Raw genomic sequence first — 18,546 nt, 5'->3', positions numbered from 1 at the left:
AAATATTTAAATATTCACTACATTCACTTTGTATCATAGTATAGTACATTTGAGCTAGCTCGCGTTTGTAAAAGGTCGCAAGCATCGTCCGATTAATTCTCCCTGCAGAAAAGTCGGACGAAACACCACTTAGGCACTTTCCTCTGCAACGTTCGTAATTTCGTCACCCGTTATGAACACTCGCGCGAGATTTCTAGCTCCGTTTCGACATTACCGTCAATGCCTCTCTCACAGCGTGGAATTTCTTATAGAGGGTATTATTCAAGTTCTCTTGTTAGTCCCGCGACCTCACCTCGCGGGTTAATTCTCAGAGGTTCTCTCTAGATTTTCGCTAAAATACTCGCCCTCGCGCTCGCGTTACAGACGAACACAGACGTACACACGCGTTCCCCGAAGACTAAACGAATTCCCCGGGAACTAACTAAAGCTACGGCCGCTCCGGACTGAAAGATACTGCGAAATGAGCTTGTTCTTACAAAACAACGCGCATCAAAATTTCTTCCCCGGTTTACTTAATAAAAAGTTTTACGACGTTACTATACCGCGTTCACCGAGATCCTTCTGTTGCTCACTGCGAAGAAAGAATACCTAATTTCTACCTCCCACGGATTCGTACCCCATCCTGTTATCGATCAAAAAATTAAGTGTCTTCTTTAAAATTTTGCATACGGTAGAGACGAATTAATGAGCCATAATTCTCTCACTTTTCTGGTCTTCTAACCAGTTAACCTCTTTGCATTCTAAAATTTGTTCGCTGTGAATTATTTTAATAAAATTAAACTGTAGATCCTAGCGCTGTGGGGTTGATCTCTCCGCTTTCATTTTGCCTTTTGTTAATAGAAAGCTTCGTAAGGTGGTGTATAATTACCATCGATCTCACATTTAGAATTCGAAAATTACAATATGTAATAATCTTACTGAAAATTATCTTTTGACACTAATACACGTTCAGGCTATCCAGGGATCACACAGATACAGAGCACTGAAACTACACAGGTTCAAAAAATCGTTGGTCTACTCTCAGCAATCGTTTTATATTTTATTTCCCCCTATTTCTGATTCTACCTTTTACAAATAGTGGAATTTACGATTTTTCATGAATATAAAGAATTTATTTCGCAGAGGTTTAAATATCGTTATGCAACTTTAGTCAATATTTGAATAAATATATAAAAGGCTTCGATAACGATACTCATGCTACGCTGGTTAGCCAGAAAGCATAATGCAGAACCGCTGAAACGGTACAATCGAAGAAATGGGTATACACGTCGATACCTCGTCCGGTATCGGGAACGAGACTCGCTTTTGTTCGCGGTCCAGTTTTATATCGGCAAATGGAATTTTAATGGATACACGTCGAATCGACCGCATTTATTCCGCTCGTGGAAACAGCCTGCATATAATCAATCGTAACGAGCCGCGGTCCATTTTTCGATCCCATTCGCGTTTCTTTCACCGGGCGGACGCGTCGATTAAACGATCGTCGCTCGAGCACGATCGCCAACCATAAGTGGTCGGAACACTCCGCGTTCCTCGATAGCTCCCCCCCGGATCGACAAATGAACGCTTTTTTCTCTTCCGTGCACTGCACTCCTCCACGTGCTAAAGTTTGGCCTGGTGTATCGGAAAAATTGCATTTCGTATGCGTGCAACCCCCGACACCGATGCATTCTTCTCGTTCATTCCAATTTCCATCGATGTTTCTAATGATTTTTCTCGATAATCACGTCGTCTAATTATTTCATGGCGACCATCGTTCTCACCCTCGCCGATAAATAAATTCCAACTTCAAGGGGGAGCCAGGATTTTTTCGCAAGTCCTGGGTAAACCCTCCGCTTCCTGTATATAGAATTTCTAGACTTTTCAATAATTTTGGAGGGATATTGTCGGATTTTGTCAGAGTTTATTATGCACGAGAGGAGGGGCTGTGCCGCGAAAACCGTATTGATCTTATGGAAATGGTGTGAATTGCACTCTGGTCGCCAAGGAATTGGTTTCACTTCTTCCTGCCCTGGTCCACGCGTCGTGGTCCACGTGTCCGCTTGTCATAGGGGTGATCGTAAAGGCGTAGGTCGGGCCCCCATTGACTCGAGACCCGTGACGTTGCTACGAGTGGAAAAATGTGTTTTTGTTCTTCGCCAGTAGGGATACGTCCCTATAATTTCCTCGACCGACACAGGGCCTGCTAGCTTTCCCAATCCGTCGATTAGCAAACTCAGGATGAAACATATCCCCTTTCTTTTTCCGTTCGTCCTCCTCAGTAACACAAAGGATACCTAACCAACTGACTTCAGCTCCATAGGGTAGGACCCCCGTAATTCTCTATTCATACATCGTATTCCGATGTACATCTCCTCAGTAACACAAAGGATACCTAACCAACTGACTTCAGCTCCATAGGGTAGGACCCCCGTATTCCGATGTACGAATGCAATCATAATGTCATAATTAATTTTGAATAATTTGACTCGAAGTGAACCCATTTGATCGAGTAACTCATTCTCAGTCTTCGATTTCGATATTCGAAGAAAAATCGAAGGACTACTAGATCCCCGTTCTACTAGACCGTGATCGCGGACTATCGTAACTTAACCTGGATATTTCGATACCCGGCGGCACAGAGGAAAAGCACGTCGCGAAAGTGGTTGGGAAACTCCGTGGAAGTTTCGTGAGGAGCGTGTGTCTCGTTATTCGACGAGCCTCTGTCGTCTAAAGGCTCCTGATATCCTGCCTGGCTTGGTGATTCCTTGCTTGTTGTCCCTCTCTCTCGAACGCACACGTACGTACCCACACCCGGCCAGTCGGGGCACACATAACACATGCCGGCGTGTGTCCTCCATCGGGGTTCTTCCCATTTTCACGCAGATTCGCTCAAAGCGAGGGAGCAGACGCTGGATTCTGGTTGCTCGGGGAAGGAGCGCGCGTCTGAAGGAGCAGAAGAAGGAGGAAGATAGCGCGGAGAGGGAGGAGGAAGAATGGAGAGTCAGGTGGAGAGAGTTGGAGAGAGGGACGGAAGTTGGAGGAGGATAAGCGAGAACACGAACGTTTACCCTGCAGCCTCAATCTGGCCGGCATGTGATCTTTGTGCACGCGCCCTTCCCTTCGCTCCTTGCACTTTGAATACGGGCAGGAAGAAGGAAAGAGCCCGGGTTTGCCGCGCAAGTGGGAGAAAGAGCCGGGACTAGACGGAAGAAACGAGGGGCGGATCGCGAGGGGTGGGAAAAGCAAAACGACTGTGTTATCGCCCCGTTGTACGTGACCCGTGCCCTTCGCAGGCATTTTTCCACGGCAGACGCGGTCGCCACTCCCACGAGAAGCGGGCAGGAACGAGAAAAAGGGTCTTTCCGTTTCCGATCGACCGCCGGCGAAATTTCCATGCCGTCACGATTTCCTTTAACCCCCTTCGTGAAATATATTAAATAAGAGAACGAGAAAGGGCGACGGACGGGGTGGGAAGGGTTGAGGAAACGTTCCGAAGCGGTTCCTTTGCGAATAGCTTTACGACGAGGGCATGCATGCACGCGCGAGGATCGACGCGAGCTAACCTGCATCAGGGGCGGAACGAAGCCGTGTTCCACGGGCAACGAACGGCGCTATTTTCCTAGGAAAAAATACGCGCGTATCGTCTCCCCGCGAACGCAATTTCCTTCCTCGCGAGGTATATTAAGCGATAGGAAAGGGGAGATCAAAGGGGACGTAAATGCGGAGACGCGAGTCGGGAGATTGTCTCGAGGATGTCTGGACGAGCGTGAAACGCTGAAGGAAAATTACTCGTCGTTATCGAGCGAATTATTTCGCGGATGGGTGCGTTTCACTCGCGGCGAAAAATGAAACAATACGTGAAGAATTTTAATCCGAGATTAGTGCGAGCAACGCACCAGTGTTGAACTAAAATTTCGTGGCGTATAATACGAGGGATCGGACGTGGCGATCAAAGAGCGGAGAATAAACTGGAGATTTAACGCGAGCCACGACAAGTTGAAGGCTAGCGGGTTGCATGTTGTTTCTCAAGATTGAATGCGAACGATTGTTCGTGTAACCCGTATCTTGACCCAGATTTCTTCGGTTTTAAGCCCACCTTCTAATTTTCCCTTTCGTGCGCGTGCACCATAAACAGAGACACGGAAACACGTTACGAGGCCGCCCCTGCGCGCGAGACGCGGCGGAATTAAGCCGAAAAGGAGAGTCTCATTTGAATTCATGGTGGGGACGGTGAAAGAGCAGACGGTATATAGATGCATCGTGATGGAAACGGAACGAAATACACTGGCACACAGACTGGATACCGCCTCTTCCTTTCGCGTTAGGGTGCTCGTTGTCGTGCCTGCGGTGGGACAATTGCCAACGGTGGACGTGTTTCATTAACGTCGACGTACCGGCGCCAACAGCCACTCCCACGACCAGCCTCATTTGCGTCCTTCTTCTACTTACCTTCGTTACGAAGTAAGCATCGGGAAATTAAATAATTCCCGCGAAAATATCCCGCCGGTGAATCGTCCTGTGGAAATACAGGGTGAAAGGGATACCCTCGAATTTTATTTCCAACGCGAACGAACTTTCGCCCACAGCGAACAAAATTTCGATTATTCCATTGAAAGCGTGACGAATAATTGACGCGCGAGAAAAATAAGCATTCGAAGTACCGCGTGTTTCGAGCTGTGCACGTGGGCCCGTTGGCCAACAGTAGGGGTACGCGAGAGCGCTAGAATGGGAGTTAATTGAATGGAGAAAAATGGCAACGCGCGTATTGTTATTCGCGAATTTAAATTTCGCACACGTCGAGCCGTCGAATAAACATGCCTATGGCGTAGTAATTTTCGTGCGCGGAATTCATCGAGCGCGTAGCCGAGATTCCCGGGAAAAGGAGGACGCTACACGCGTGAAACAAGACACGCTGACTCCCCGATGATAACATTCCCAGAGGTTGTCGCGATAAATCCGCAGATGAGAGTCAACATGTACCGTTATCCTAGGCGAGCCAGGCTGAACTTACATCCACGTAGGTTGGATCGAGTTGTTCGTACGTGTCCTTTGACATTTTCTCGAATTTTCCATGCCACGGACACCGACAATCCCGTCGATGGAACGTTTAACAATGCCATGAAACATTCATCCTCGAATTCCGAGTCGTTTAATTTTTACCCACCATTCACGAGCTCTCTTTGTTCGAGCTTGCAATTTTGAATCTCGCCGTTTGAATTATTGAACCTCGTCAAACGTCGACATCGATAATTCCATTTTTCAAATAGAAAGGGGAAAAAGGAAAAAGGGAAGGCTATTACGCGCGTGGTACGGTTCTTAAAATTTCAGCAAGTTTCGACTGGACGTTGAGAGGATGTTTCGTTGCGTGGATTTCACGGAGATAAATAACGGGGAAACGAATTAGAATACCCGGGAATTTATTAAAGCGGCAGAGCGATGACAAAACACGCGTTCAGCGTGTGACGAGATGACGAGTCCTCGACTTCTGTTTGACTTGGCGACCGCGCGCCGCTTAAGTCCACAGATACCGACGGTAATTTCCATCGAAATTTCAATCTCGTTTATCCGCAAAGTAACTTCCACGAGCCCCGTCCGTCGCAGTCCTCCCTCACCCTTCTCGGCCACGCTGTTTCACCCCTCAGGCGATCGTCGCGAGACTGGCAGCACGTATCGAATTTTAATCAATCACCGATAGGGACAGCCAATTCCAAAGCCAATTAACATATTCATTCCGCGAGTCTGCCCGGCCTTTTTCCACTGATTTCAGCGAAATTCAAATTGCAATATGGTGAGCACCATTACCGGCTAGTGCCGGCTCAGCCGTACAGTCATTACGCGGCAGTCATTACCGTGCGCGTTCGTTCGCAATAATATCGCGGGGGTCTGTAGAATTAAAAAGAGACGAAAAAGTTGGAGCAACGAGGAGGGAAATTGGCGAAACGTGATTATCAAGCCTATCGGCTACCCTTGTAGTCGTAATACCGTGCAGTGTATAGAGACGTCGCTGAATTTCTTCAATTTTTACATACACGCGATCCCTTCTAATTTCCTCGCAACTTTAGAACTGTCAAATTAGCATAACGACAGGTTTCAGATTTTTTGTTCCAATAATTAAAATTATCGTATCAATCGTTACCACACCCGTCGAGTATTCTCGAATATCTTGACAAAATATACCTGTCGCAAATATAATTTAATCAGAGGGGCGGTCTGAACGCGGAAATGTAGGCAAGAATGGCGATCAGCGGCGCAAATGGAAATTCAGTGGTATCGAACGTCGGCGGACCGTACTCGCGCCAGTAGTTAAGGCCCGTTTATGGTCAGGCGCCGGTTAAATCGCTTACTCGATACGAGGGGCAAGAATTCGACGCGGCTGTCTTTCTTCCTCGTGCACGGGATTTGCGGCAGGTTTGAAAAATCAAGCGGACCTGCAGCGAGTGCCGGAAGGAAATCCTGTTAGGCTCTCCTGTTTCATTTTGCGCCGGAATTAAGGAGAGAAATAAAGTTACACGCGACTGAGCCGACAGATATTTCGCCTGTCCCCTTTTCCCAGGAAATTCAATGCGCGACAGGGGGAAGCTAGGAAATTTCTCTCTCGCTGCTCGAACATGCAAATGCACTGGCTGTTCCCTGAAAATTCCCGACTACACCCGGGACGCCGGTTCTTGACCGAAAATCCACGCCGCTCGTGGATTTGAAACCTCGATAGACAGCGAAGACGCCAGCGTAATGTAGCTCCTGTATTGTATAGCAAATGTACATATATATAGGGGATATGCATTGGTGAAGGTAAAATGTGTTAGATTTTAAAGTACATTTATCACGAGCAAAAGGAAAATTAAAATAATATCGGGGGATGTCATTTCGGAAGGAAATCGCGAATCGACCATTGCCAACAAAAATAAATTATAAATCGATCAATATTTTCTAGAAGCAAATGGAAAAGTTATTTTGGGTAACAAAATTAAGTTGCGCGGCCTCTACGGAGAGGTGAAGCTTGGGTTAAGAAAAGCATAAAAGCATGGTCCTCGACGACCAAAACAGAGTCCTTAGAAGTTAACACTTTGTTGACTGGCAATTTTACACAGAAACTGTCATGACATCGGTTATTATTTTGTAATCCAATCTTCAAAATCACTTTCACACGCAATATTCTATATCGCCCTGGGTTTCATAAATTAAAGTAGATAATGCAAGTGCAATGACGAGTTAACTCGTCGTCGGTCAACGTGATAATCGTGACCAGCATCAGCATAAGACGCTGGGTGTTGGAAAGAGAGTTAACCCTTTGCACTCGAGAGGTGAGCTTCAGTCACCGTTTCATAAAATTTGGAAGATCGATGTTAATTAATATATCAAATTTAATGCAATGTAACAGTGTGCGAGGTATCGAAATCAAATAATTCTACAATTCTATTATTATACAATTCTTTATTTACTGCTCAAAAAGGTATCCTCAGTTTTTTAGTAGAGAATCTTTGAATTTCTACTCTTCTCTAGCCAAAAATCGTTGAGTGCAAAGGGTTAAATTAGAGTACATCTTTATGTGTTTTCGCTTCGTTATCTTGGTGTTCTTTTCCTAAGTTGAAATAATTTTATGAATTTTGAGTTTGTGTTATTCTGTTCTTGTTTTGTCAATTTTTGGTGTCTCAAAACCAATTTCTGTTATCCTACAATATTATTTCTAACAATTACACTGTTCGACTTTAACATCAGTGCACAGTCTTTATGAACGACTGTTCACGTACAGTATACTCATACTATACATTCCGAAAACTCATTCGTCTTTCTCGCACAATCTAATCGAAGCATCCGCTCGTCGGTCGCAGCCATAATCGTCCGATCATCCGTCATTCGTACCGACATTCATTCTAAGTATCCTCGCCCCTAGATAATAAGAACGTTGCGATATCTCGCGAACCACCGAGTCTTTTCGCGAATCGTTGATACCCCGACGCTATTCTCCCCGAACTCGCGAGGCTCGTTTAAATATTTCCACGCTCGATATCGAACATTTATTCGCGGCCGCTGTCACGCCCACCCCGTTAACGCGCCACGCGAACGGAAGAATCGAACAATTCGTGTGGCGAACCGTCGCAAGAAAAATCCAACACCCACGAATATATTATTTCGCGGAACACGCGCCGTCGCGTGTATAATTTATCGCGCGTACGAACGAGGGTGGGTGAGGCTGTGTGTATGTGTGCGCGCACCTACACGAGTATCGAACCCGGGCTATCGATGGATTACGGATTACCGGCCCGAACGTGGACACCCTATTAGCAGATTACCGCGCGGCCTGGAAACAATTTTCTACGGCCACACTTCCACCCCCTAGGCCCCCGTCCACTCGTTTCCCTCTGTTCCCAGCTTTTTTCCGGCGACCAGGTCCGCCTGCATTTTTTCCCCTCTCTTTCTCTCTCTATCTCACCCCCGTTCTCCGTCAGAGCGCAGGCCCGATCGGCGAGTGCTTCCATCCAGACGAGAGCTCTCACCCCGAGGCGCGGAAAAAGATAGGGCTGGATTTTGTTCCTTTTTAGCCCACCCCTCGGGTAGCTTGGTTTCGCTCGATTTTCGAAATATCGCTCGTACCCCTGCTCGGCCAAACCCGTTTCCGCGTAAACGAATAGTTACGACTGGTTGCAACCGATTCTCCACCAGAGGCACACCGATCTACCGTGGTTTCCCGCGATGCAATCGAAACCGTTCGTCGTTCCCGTGATTCGCGCGAATTTTTAGTTCCCTACCCCCTCCGGGGGTTGCTTCTCCTTTTCCCTCGTCGATTTTTATATTCTCCTCCTTTTGCATCCGGTTCCCCTCGGCTCGCGTAGCTACGTGCTTGTGGCGGTGGTGGGGGAAGGACGAAGGAGACTATATATTAAGGGCGAGGGCTCGAGTTCCAAGAGAGAAGACAAATTCGAATTATACGGGTTCTTCGTTAGCTTAACGGGGGAAAGATTTCAGCCGCAAGCGGATTAGAGACAAGCTTCTCACCGGTAACCTCGGGATCGAGATCTCGCTAACGATAATACCCCGTTCCGGAATATTTTCCTCTTACATCGAGCAACAGTCTAACGACCGTGCTCGTTAATGAACATTAACCCGCGGGATGGGGTGGCCTTCCTTCGAGTGAAATTAAAGGAGAGCGCGAACGGGCTCGTTCCTTTTTCGAAGGTGTCGAGAGAGATGCCATTTGGCTAGTTAAACTAGGCTACGCTGCTTTTATGCGCCGGTTTAAGCAGTTGGAAATGGGAATTGTCAAATTAACCGGTTCTTCTGCCCTCGTCCTTCTTGCCTTTTCCGCAGCTTCCTTAACGAATGCGATATGCATGTAGGGATATGGTTCCATGTGATTGGCAAATATACGGAAATAAAGGTGTTATTGCTTTCAGTGTATAAATTTATTTCGAGCTAGGAGACTAGAGTAAGTTACGAGCTAAAGGTCTATTGTAGGAAGGATTTTAATGAGTAGTCGCTCAGCTCCTGGTAACTCTTTTATGCTCTCCGTACACTGGTCGGATAGTGCCCCGAAAATGCATCCTTTACTGTTTTATAGGGCGTGTCCCCTTTCCATCGCCTTGTCTTTATGTGTCCGTAGCCTCTTTCGATGAGCTCCGGTCCAGACACCCCAGCTTGGCGTCTAGCATCCCCATCTGTGGCTGTTGTCCTTGGGCCTCAGCGAGGTCTTCCTAGAGCTCCAACGAAGAGCTTTCTCCCGCCGGAAGACAATCGGCAGCGGTGAAAGTTGCCCACACTATCGACTACGTATTCATACTCGCACTGTCTTCACACTTCTTCTATATGTTCTCACGCAGGACTGTCTTTCACACTTCTTCTGTTCGAGGACTGTCCTCGGACAGCTCTTGCACTCTATCTTCGTTCATTCACAAGCTTTCTTCCTCAAACACGCATTTCCCATAGCCTCGCTCTCGAGGGGGGCCACGTACCCTAAACAGTCAGACGCCTTTCGTTCTTCGCTCGCATTCTAGAGTCATAAATATCCCGTTGACTCGATCCTTGCACGCGGTCACTCGTCCTTCCACGCGCACTTCAGGCATCTGCTAAACGTTCAGGCTGAACCCTAGATCGCTGCCTATTGCTCATCGCCAGCTAGACGTTCCGTTTTCGTTAGACAAAGGGTCCCTCGCACTGACAACCTGGCGCTACTACATGTATTATAATATATATTACGGAATAAAAGAAGAAAATAAATCGTGCAATTTGACCAAGAATTCGCGTTGGGAATTATAACGCTAGAATTATAACGCACCCCTGCCAAAGGGTTGAAAATGACTCGTTGCGGAGTCTCTATTTTTGCAGTCGCTGGAAATTTGCAGCTGTTAACGTTGCCTCTCGTTTAAATGGGATCGTAATTTCTTTCCCTTTACAATAATGGACCTTTCACGCTTTATTCGATTCGCGTGTCGATCAAAAACCCGCTGCCTGGCATCCACAAAGGAGTCCTCGTTTTTCGAATTTTCCAGCTTTGTCTCGCGACGCCGGGACGCGACGGCGAATTTCGCAAATGCCCTTTATGGAGCGCGAAACGTCGCGAAAAACCGGCTCGCCTCGTTCCACCCTCGCGTAATTCAAACTCCGCGCGCTATTAATTTCGCGGGCCGGAGGAAACGGCCGCGTTATTGCTTCAGTCGACGGTGCAGCGTTTGACAGTCAAAGGTCCCCCTCAAACGATATTAAGAGAGCACGGCCGCGATTCCGTTCACGTCGGATCGAGCAGGTTAAGATTAAACAGTTCTTCATTAGTGGAGCCCGAATTCGGCCGCAAACAGATTAGAAGCGTGCTCTTTTCCGGCGCGTTGCTCCAAGAAAGTAATTGCCTACACGATGCCACGAGGAGGCTGCGGAAATGGGACGCGTAAGCTCGTTCCGGTTTTTCGGCTATCACCTGCTCGGGTTACCTGGCTTCGACCTCCTAACCTCGTCGGGATAATGAAACCTCGCTGAAGACGCTGTTTCGTCCGAACCTTTCTTAAGTGGCAAGAGCTCAGACGGGGTTTACGTCTTTTTGCAAACGTAAACTAGTTATTTGAGATTTTCTCAGGAGTTTATTTCGAGATGATACAAGAGTGGATGTATTTAAAGTGTTGGTTTGGCTTTTTGACTACCTCTGCTCTCCTGTCTTCGTTTGTTTTATAAGTTCCGTTGTCGAGGCAAGTGGTGGGTGCATTTCTTACTATTGACAGCATGTTGGTTGACGGGGTGTGTGTGGAATTAAACAAATTGTCAATTTGTTTTCAATTTGTTGTTTTGGGAAATTTTAATCTTCTTTATGGGGGGTTAACTCGGATGATATTTTAGGAGGACCAGGTGCCCGCGAGTCGTGGGATGCTGGTCGTACAGGATTATAAGGACCATCATTCTCATCCTCGACACTAGATGGATTTCGACTTGAGTTTGTTTCCTGTAAACGTTCTTGAATAGAATGCTTCGAGGTGCCATTAGAAAATTCAAAATAGAATACCAAATGGAATGGAATAACAAACAGAATACTTAAATGATTACAATTAATTTATAACTTTTCATTAGTTCGACGGGTTCATTTATTTAAAATATTTCGAAGTCAGGCTCTGCGATTTTTAAACACTCTGTAGCGACCATCATTCTCACTCTCGCTGCTAGATGGATTTCGACTTTAAGGAGATTCGAGGACTTTCTTGCAAATTTTCGGGAACCTCCGCTTGCTGTACATACAACTGCCAGACCTTCGAATAGTATCTCTGTTTAAGACAGGGCCTGCTAGGAGAGGCTTACCGAAGAGTCCACTGGCAGGGTCAGGACCAAACGCATCCCTTTCTTTTCCTTTCGGCCCTTCTGGTACCACTGCCATAACGAGGATATCTGTGACTAGTCTACTTCAACAACCATGGGGGAGAACCCCCTACAGAAGTATAAACCGTTGTCCCCTCGATTCGGGTCTTTTGTCTTCGGGGTGAATATAGGAAATAGTATATGAGATTCAGGTTTTTCGAGTTAATTGTCTGTCTGTCTATGCAGGATTTGCAAATCTTTATTAACCACTTGCGTTGGAAAGACGTGCCACGCACGTCGTAATGCTTTTATCGTAGAATTGCCAACGACGTGGTATACACGTCGTGACGTCTTTCAGCGAGTTACATTGAACCGTTCTGACACACGAGTCTGTGAATTTCTTGTCAGTGCAAGTGGTTAATGATTAGATCGAGTGATGATTGCGTAGGGGTCTGTGAGTTTGGGAATGAATGTAGGGAATGAACAAACCCTGTATCGTTGATTTTAATTCCGCAGTTGCAAGTGGTTAATGATTAGATCGAGTGATGATTGCGTAGGGGTCTGTGAGTTTGGGAATGAATGTAAGGAATGAACAAACCCTGTATCGCTGATTTTAATTCCGCCGATACACCAGCAGCGATTCCAATTTCTTCGAATCTACGTCTCGAGACGCTCGAGAAAAGTTCCTTGTTCCGATACAGATTTATGGAATCGTTATGGCCGATAAATCGACTCCTACGAGGCTAATGCTCGAGTTTATCGAGTATTCGATTGGAGAGAATCGTGCTCTGTCCGGGAATTTAATAGCTCGATCCTGTTCGCGTTTGTATGATTTCGAAGTCTGATAGGGAACGGAGGCTGTTGCGGTCAGATGCACCGTATCGTAAATGCGAGTAGTTTATTACGCAAGAAGGATTTTCTTAGCAGAGGGGATAAAGGGTGAGTTACTGTAAATAAGGAAATACCAGGTTGCCTACATTGTGCCGTAGCCAGGAACACGTAGCTAATAAAATCGCCAACGTATCGCCGAAACTTTCCTGATCCGGTGTCTTATGTTACGACCTGATAGAAAACGCGCGTGTTTTATCGATCGAGTAACCATCCCTGTAGCTCCTCGGGGTGATATCTCTCCGGCGTAACGAAGAAATGCGATTGGGAAGAAAACATTTTTATTAAAGGCTAAGAAGAATCGCTGATCCTGCCATTCTAGATCCACCTTCTCCCTCGGATATCAGACATTTAATAATCCAAGCGTCCAGAACTTAAGCAGATACAGGAAAACCGGGTAAATTTGAAACGGCGGGGACGGTACTTGGAATCCAGGACGTGTAGATGCAAATAACGCTGCGTCCAAATTGGCAGCAGCTAGGATATGGATCCCCTCACGAATCTCTGTCATCAGGTATCGTCTGTCACGAATCCTGGACCACGTTTCCCAAACTGCAAGTCCCAACTTCGTGCTTCGAGGGTACCCTCGCACGTTTCGCGCGTTTATTTAAATTCCTTCGCACCTTGGCTGGAAATTTGGACCTCTGGCAATCGCGTGTGAAATACAGAGACTCGGTTCGCGACGACGCACCTAATCTCGATGTACGAAGGCATAAATAACCGGTATAATATACAGAGAATCTCTGGTACAATTGCCACCCTATTCGAGCGGCGCTCGCGATCCATCTGAGTCGCCGGATATATGGGCTCCCTTCAGAATGATCCTCCCTCCTTCAAGCACGGATATCAATTTTATGTGTCGGTAGGACGATATCGGCCTCGCCGCTTCCACCCTATCCTGCCGCTTGTTTATGGCTGTATTAATTATTCCTATCGCGTATACGCCGGGCTCCGCTGGCTTCTATTCCCTCACGCTGCTGCAGTTGCAGTTGTAATGCATCCGCGGTCGGCCGTTCCGAGCTGGCCGATATAACCACTCGTCCGCCTCGTGCTACGCGCAACGATTTAAGGGGGCGCGTTCCATTTGCGTGCCGTTTACAACCCGCTGGCCCGCTTACAGCTGCCTACCCTCTGCACCCTTTGCTGTATTAAGTCCGCGTCAGAGCCACTACGCTGCTGCGTACGCTGCCAATTCAATCGCCGATTGATTCACAAGTAGCACACGCCTCGCTCTCGCTCTCGCTTCGTTCTCTCAGTTTAACAGAGGCAGTGCGTATGTTAATTAGAAATCTAAAGTTGCGGTATGTCTAGAAGCTCTGTGTAAGGGAACGGGAAAGGAATACGACTGGACAGACATTTAGATGATATCGTAGGATGGCGTGTGATGAGGGATGTTAACAATGTATTAACCCCTTGGCTACTGTGGGCGCCTATAGCCGCTTAGAAATTTTGCGTTTGTGACACGGTGGGCGCTTGTTTTCACAAAAATGGCGCACATCGTCTCAATTCCTGCCGTATGGTACGGCCGTTGCGTATCAAAATCTGCCGTAGTCAAGGGGTTAAGAGTAATAGCAAGGCGAATGGGTGTGTGGTCTTATTTCTAAGGGAGTGCATGGAAACGTTTGGGAGGCTTCTCATAGCGAACGGTGGCATCGGGCCCAACGCGAAAGAACAAACGATAGCGTCAAATCCTTTTGTCGGAATGGCTGTCGAATAATTCAGAAGAAATGCATGTCTATGAAAACAGATAGATTTGGCTTTGACACTAGGTTCACGGACGTTATCTGTATACCTGTTTCTAAGGACACCTGTCAAATTGACAGGTAAAGGAAACCACGTGCCACTTTTTTTTAACGATTAGTTTAATTTAAAAACAATTTTATATTGTATTAACAGTCTTAATATAAGTTAACTAAATCTGTTACCATCGTATAATTGGAGCAACCATTCCATCAAACTGACGGGTTCTGTAAATCTAGTGTTAAGTAAGGATGCAACGGCGCGAGGCGGTCAGAAGAGAGTTGAGAATAGAGTGGAGAATTGAAAAGTAGGCTGATTTGAGTTGAGTTAAAAGGCTGAATGTATGTAGTAGAGACGTAGTGAATAGAGGATTGTACGAAACTTAGTGTAATATGTTAGTTAAATAAAACCTGTTTGTTAAACACGCAGATCTCTGTCTGCATAGGATGAATTTAACCAAAAATCCTACATTATTTGTTCGTTTTCATTCGTGGTGATGGGGTGAAGTTTAAGGGGAGTTAATATTGGATGAGAGAAAGGGAGATGGAAAATTAGGGAACCTGATTTTTCCTCTGATTTTCTTGGGGCGTCGTGTGTAACCGATCCCGGCGTCGTTAGAATCTATTTTCGAATGGGTCTCGTCGTTATTAGATCCCCGTGACCCTGGGTTCGCCGGTATCGGCTTCCACGGGCCGAGTAGCTTCGATATTGGATCCCGTGACCTCGTGTCGTGGACTCCGTGTCCGGTGAACCTGCAGTCATCGGCATCGAGTTCCGCTTCCGACGTGTCTTAAATATTCATTCGTTTGGTCTCGTATCTCGCGAAAATGTTCCCTCTTTTATTTATTTATCTTCACGACGTGCATTTGTATTCGTAATTCGAATTTCCCTCCATTTCTTCCGCGTTTAAGATCTGCTTAGGTTATACTTGGGATTTTAATTCGTGCTTTTTCTCTCTCTCTCTCTCTCTCTCTCTCTCTCTCTCTCTCTCTCTGCGGCGATTCCAGGGTGCAACGTGGAGTTTTTCCAATTTATTTTTGTCCCTTTCCATCACGAGATCCGCGAGCACGTTGCAATTGCAGCTTTGTCATCGATGGTCGGACACGATACGCACCGCTATAGGGATGAAACGGCGCGAAAATGCAGCCGCCTCTCGTCGACGGTGGAAACGCGACGTCGGATTTCATGGAAACGGCACGAATCCATTTAATATATCAGCCAAGACGCCGGCAACACGCGACGCCAGGCAACCGTTCGATCCGCGTGAAAAATCTCGGCGAAAATCGGCTTTCGACAGACACCGTATCATTCCGTGTAACTCGCGAGCGACTTTCCACCATATCGTCCTTATTGATACACGAAGAGGAAGCCTGAAGGGGCAGGAATTTTTCGAAAGCAGAGCCGTTTGAAATATTCATCGCCCGGAAAGGTGGAGATCGATGGAACAAGTGGAACAAAGTGAAATCGAATCGAGCATTGAAAGACCCCATAGGTCCGATGTCCTGGTTCAAGGATACATTCTAATGCAGTTCGGATTTTTCTCTTTTCATTTCACTAGCTGACGTGGAACATTAATTAAATTTTTCCCATTGGGACATACTTTAGAATTTGAGGGGGTACTTTTAATTGGCAAATGTAAGGAATGAGAGAAGTTATTTTATTCTTTTGTGAAATATATATTTATTAGGAGTTAAATGGAACGTAGAAGTAAAGTATAAACTAGAAGACTAGACTGATAACTGATTTATGATCACGCAACTAACACTCTCGTGCCAACTCTTCCTCTGGCACTGTAAACGACTATCTTCTTTCATGTCCTGCGCCCTTATTTAAATTTTGCAACCTGTCTTCTTTCATGCTCATACTCTCTTTCTTACCCTCGTACCCTAAACACTCAGACTCGCTCTTCACTTGCATTCAATATTGCCATAAATATCCTATTCATACGATCCTTGCACGAGGTCACTCGTCCCCCGCACGCACCCCAGGTAACATTCTGAACATTCGGCCTGAACCCTAGGATTTTTCTCATCAGAATATACCTTATAATCGATCGACAAAATCTGTCTAGACTATCTACCCAGATTTCTGACCATTTGGCACCTACAGTGTGCATTGTACGTACACCTACCCCATAAATTCGAAGATAATCCACCAAACATCTCCAATATCAATTTACCCTTAGTACGTTTACTCTCCCACTCGTTCTCCATCCTTTCATTATCCAAATTCCGAGAATTTACCCGATAAACGTCCAAACAGGGTAGCAAACTGCGAACGCTAAAGCGTACACTACTGTATCCGCGTCATTTCTCTCAAACAGGAACATCTTGCCAGCTGCGAGGCATGAATACATAAATGGACCTTAAATGGACCTTCGCGTGGGAAATATCTGATTCCAGCTTCTTGTAACAACGCGAATACGATCCGAACGTTCGTGGAGTGTACCTCGTAACGAGACCACGCTAAATCAACACCGGTCTGAATACACGGCGAGATCGAAACAACGCGGAATATTCATATATATCCTTTCACCAGCCGCCCCCAAAATAATACACAATCATCCGCCTTGGTTCTCGCGGCAGGAAACGTCAGAAGGATCAGATTGCCGGCCTCGTATTTTTCGGATCGAATAACGGATCGTATCCTGTCAGAGATTCTAATCCGAAGGCAAACGAGAGCCGTTTGCGCGCGTTTGCTGCTCGCACGCGACCAGCCGTGGTCTCGCGTGTACTCTCGCGAGTGTGTAGCCGGATCCGTCGTACGAGGTTTGATCCTCGACTCTGGCGTTCATATTTCAGCCGCGGTTATCCTCCGTGGGCCAACGTCGCGGCAACCTGTTCCCCGGGAATCGATCGTCCAGCGCCTAGATAGGGTTCGCCGCGGGGTTGAACCGGGAACGAAGCAACGTCCACCGCCTTCGACCAGATTTAACGCTGGCATTTACATTTAGAAGAGCCTGCCGAGGTGTTGCTTGCTAATCGGATCCGGAAAATGCTGCTCGTCAGCCGTGAGATTCGTTCTTGCTCTAAACGCGCCCCGATGCCGGTTCCCTGCTCCCTACAGTCGCGAGATTAACGAAACCACCGTCTGCTATTGGATTAGGGCTTCGTTCTGTCTATGATTCCAATGTCCAGGCTTGGTAACGCGTAGTTTGTGGAAACTGACCACCGGTGTCAGGTTTGGCATCGGGTAGAGAGTAAATGCTCTCTGCTGCGTGATTGCTCACCGTAGACCTGCCTAGCTTAGGCTACTTGTTTCACCAATGCGTTCTTGCATTAGCAAGATTTTGTCAAAGGTTCTCTGATTCACTGAATGTCCACGGTTTTTTGGTTCTTGTATCTCCTCGTTCGTTTCTGATATTCCGGGAACGAAGATCGGTAGGTTCTCAAAGCTCTCGCGAGGTAGGTAGATTCTAGAGGAAACGTCGATAGCAGGGAGGAATTTTTGCTCCCTTGCATTGCTTGGGACGATATTCGTCGGACTGTCGGGTGTAGTAAGGAAATGGCTTTGAAAGAGACAACGGTTAGAGTCTTTGTAAATTTCTATGGCAAGAGTCTGACAACTGTCATGGCTTTCCGCAGACACGGAAATTTGACAGAGTGCAGCAGTACAGATAAGAAAAATAGGAAATGTATACTTTTAATCTTATACTATTTATTGAGAATGGACAGTACTTTGCTTCGATGAATTTAACAAGTTTAATGAAATTAATGGAACAATTTTTGCTAATAAAACTCTTTCTGTTCCACAGCTGCTGACGGGCAACAATAATCCATTTTCGGAGAAGGAGCAGATCTTCGACCCTGCGATCGTGGCAACGAAAGTCCGTTTCATCCCTTACACCTCGCACATGCGAATGGTATGCATACGAGTGGAGCTTTATGGCTGCCCATGGACCGGTGAGTGAAATTTATAACCGCCCCTTTGGCGTCCTATGTCCCACGATCCCGTACTTGCGACCACGTATCCATCCGCTAAATATTGAAAAGAACGCAATGGTACCGGCGCGGCTTCGGGCATTTTTATCACGCTGTCACTGTTCGCCGTTTTATCGGATCGGGGGAACTCCTTACCCCGTTGCAAAAGCGTGCACGCGACCGAGGGTAGTTCGAGACCGTATTTCCTGCGTTCTGTCAGCCACGATTTTCGTGCTTCAAAAATCTA

The 18,546-nt window shown here is 46.6% G+C and overlaps 1 protein-coding gene across 1 annotated transcript in view; it reads left to right on the top strand.

The window, feature by feature from the left end:
- Positions 1-18,546, top strand: part of Ddr (discoidin domain-containing receptor 2) — a 145,226-nt gene that overhangs the window by 52,833 nt on the left and 73,847 nt on the right. The window contains exon 4 of the mRNA XM_017904179.1: positions 18,134-18,281. Coding sequence (XP_017759668.1) covers positions 18,134-18,281 — 148 coding nt within the window. The remainder of the gene's footprint in view (positions 1-18,133; positions 18,282-18,546) is intronic.

Source organism: Eufriesea mexicana, unplaced genomic scaffold, assembly GCF_001483705.2.
Source record: "Eufriesea mexicana isolate 0111107269 unplaced genomic scaffold, ASM148370v2 scaffold2818, whole genome shotgun sequence".
Taxonomy (NCBI): Eukaryota; Metazoa; Arthropoda; class Insecta; order Hymenoptera; family Apidae; genus Eufriesea; species Eufriesea mexicana.
Note: the sequence above shows the minus strand (reverse complement) of the source record. Positions and strands in the feature narration are given on the sequence as shown.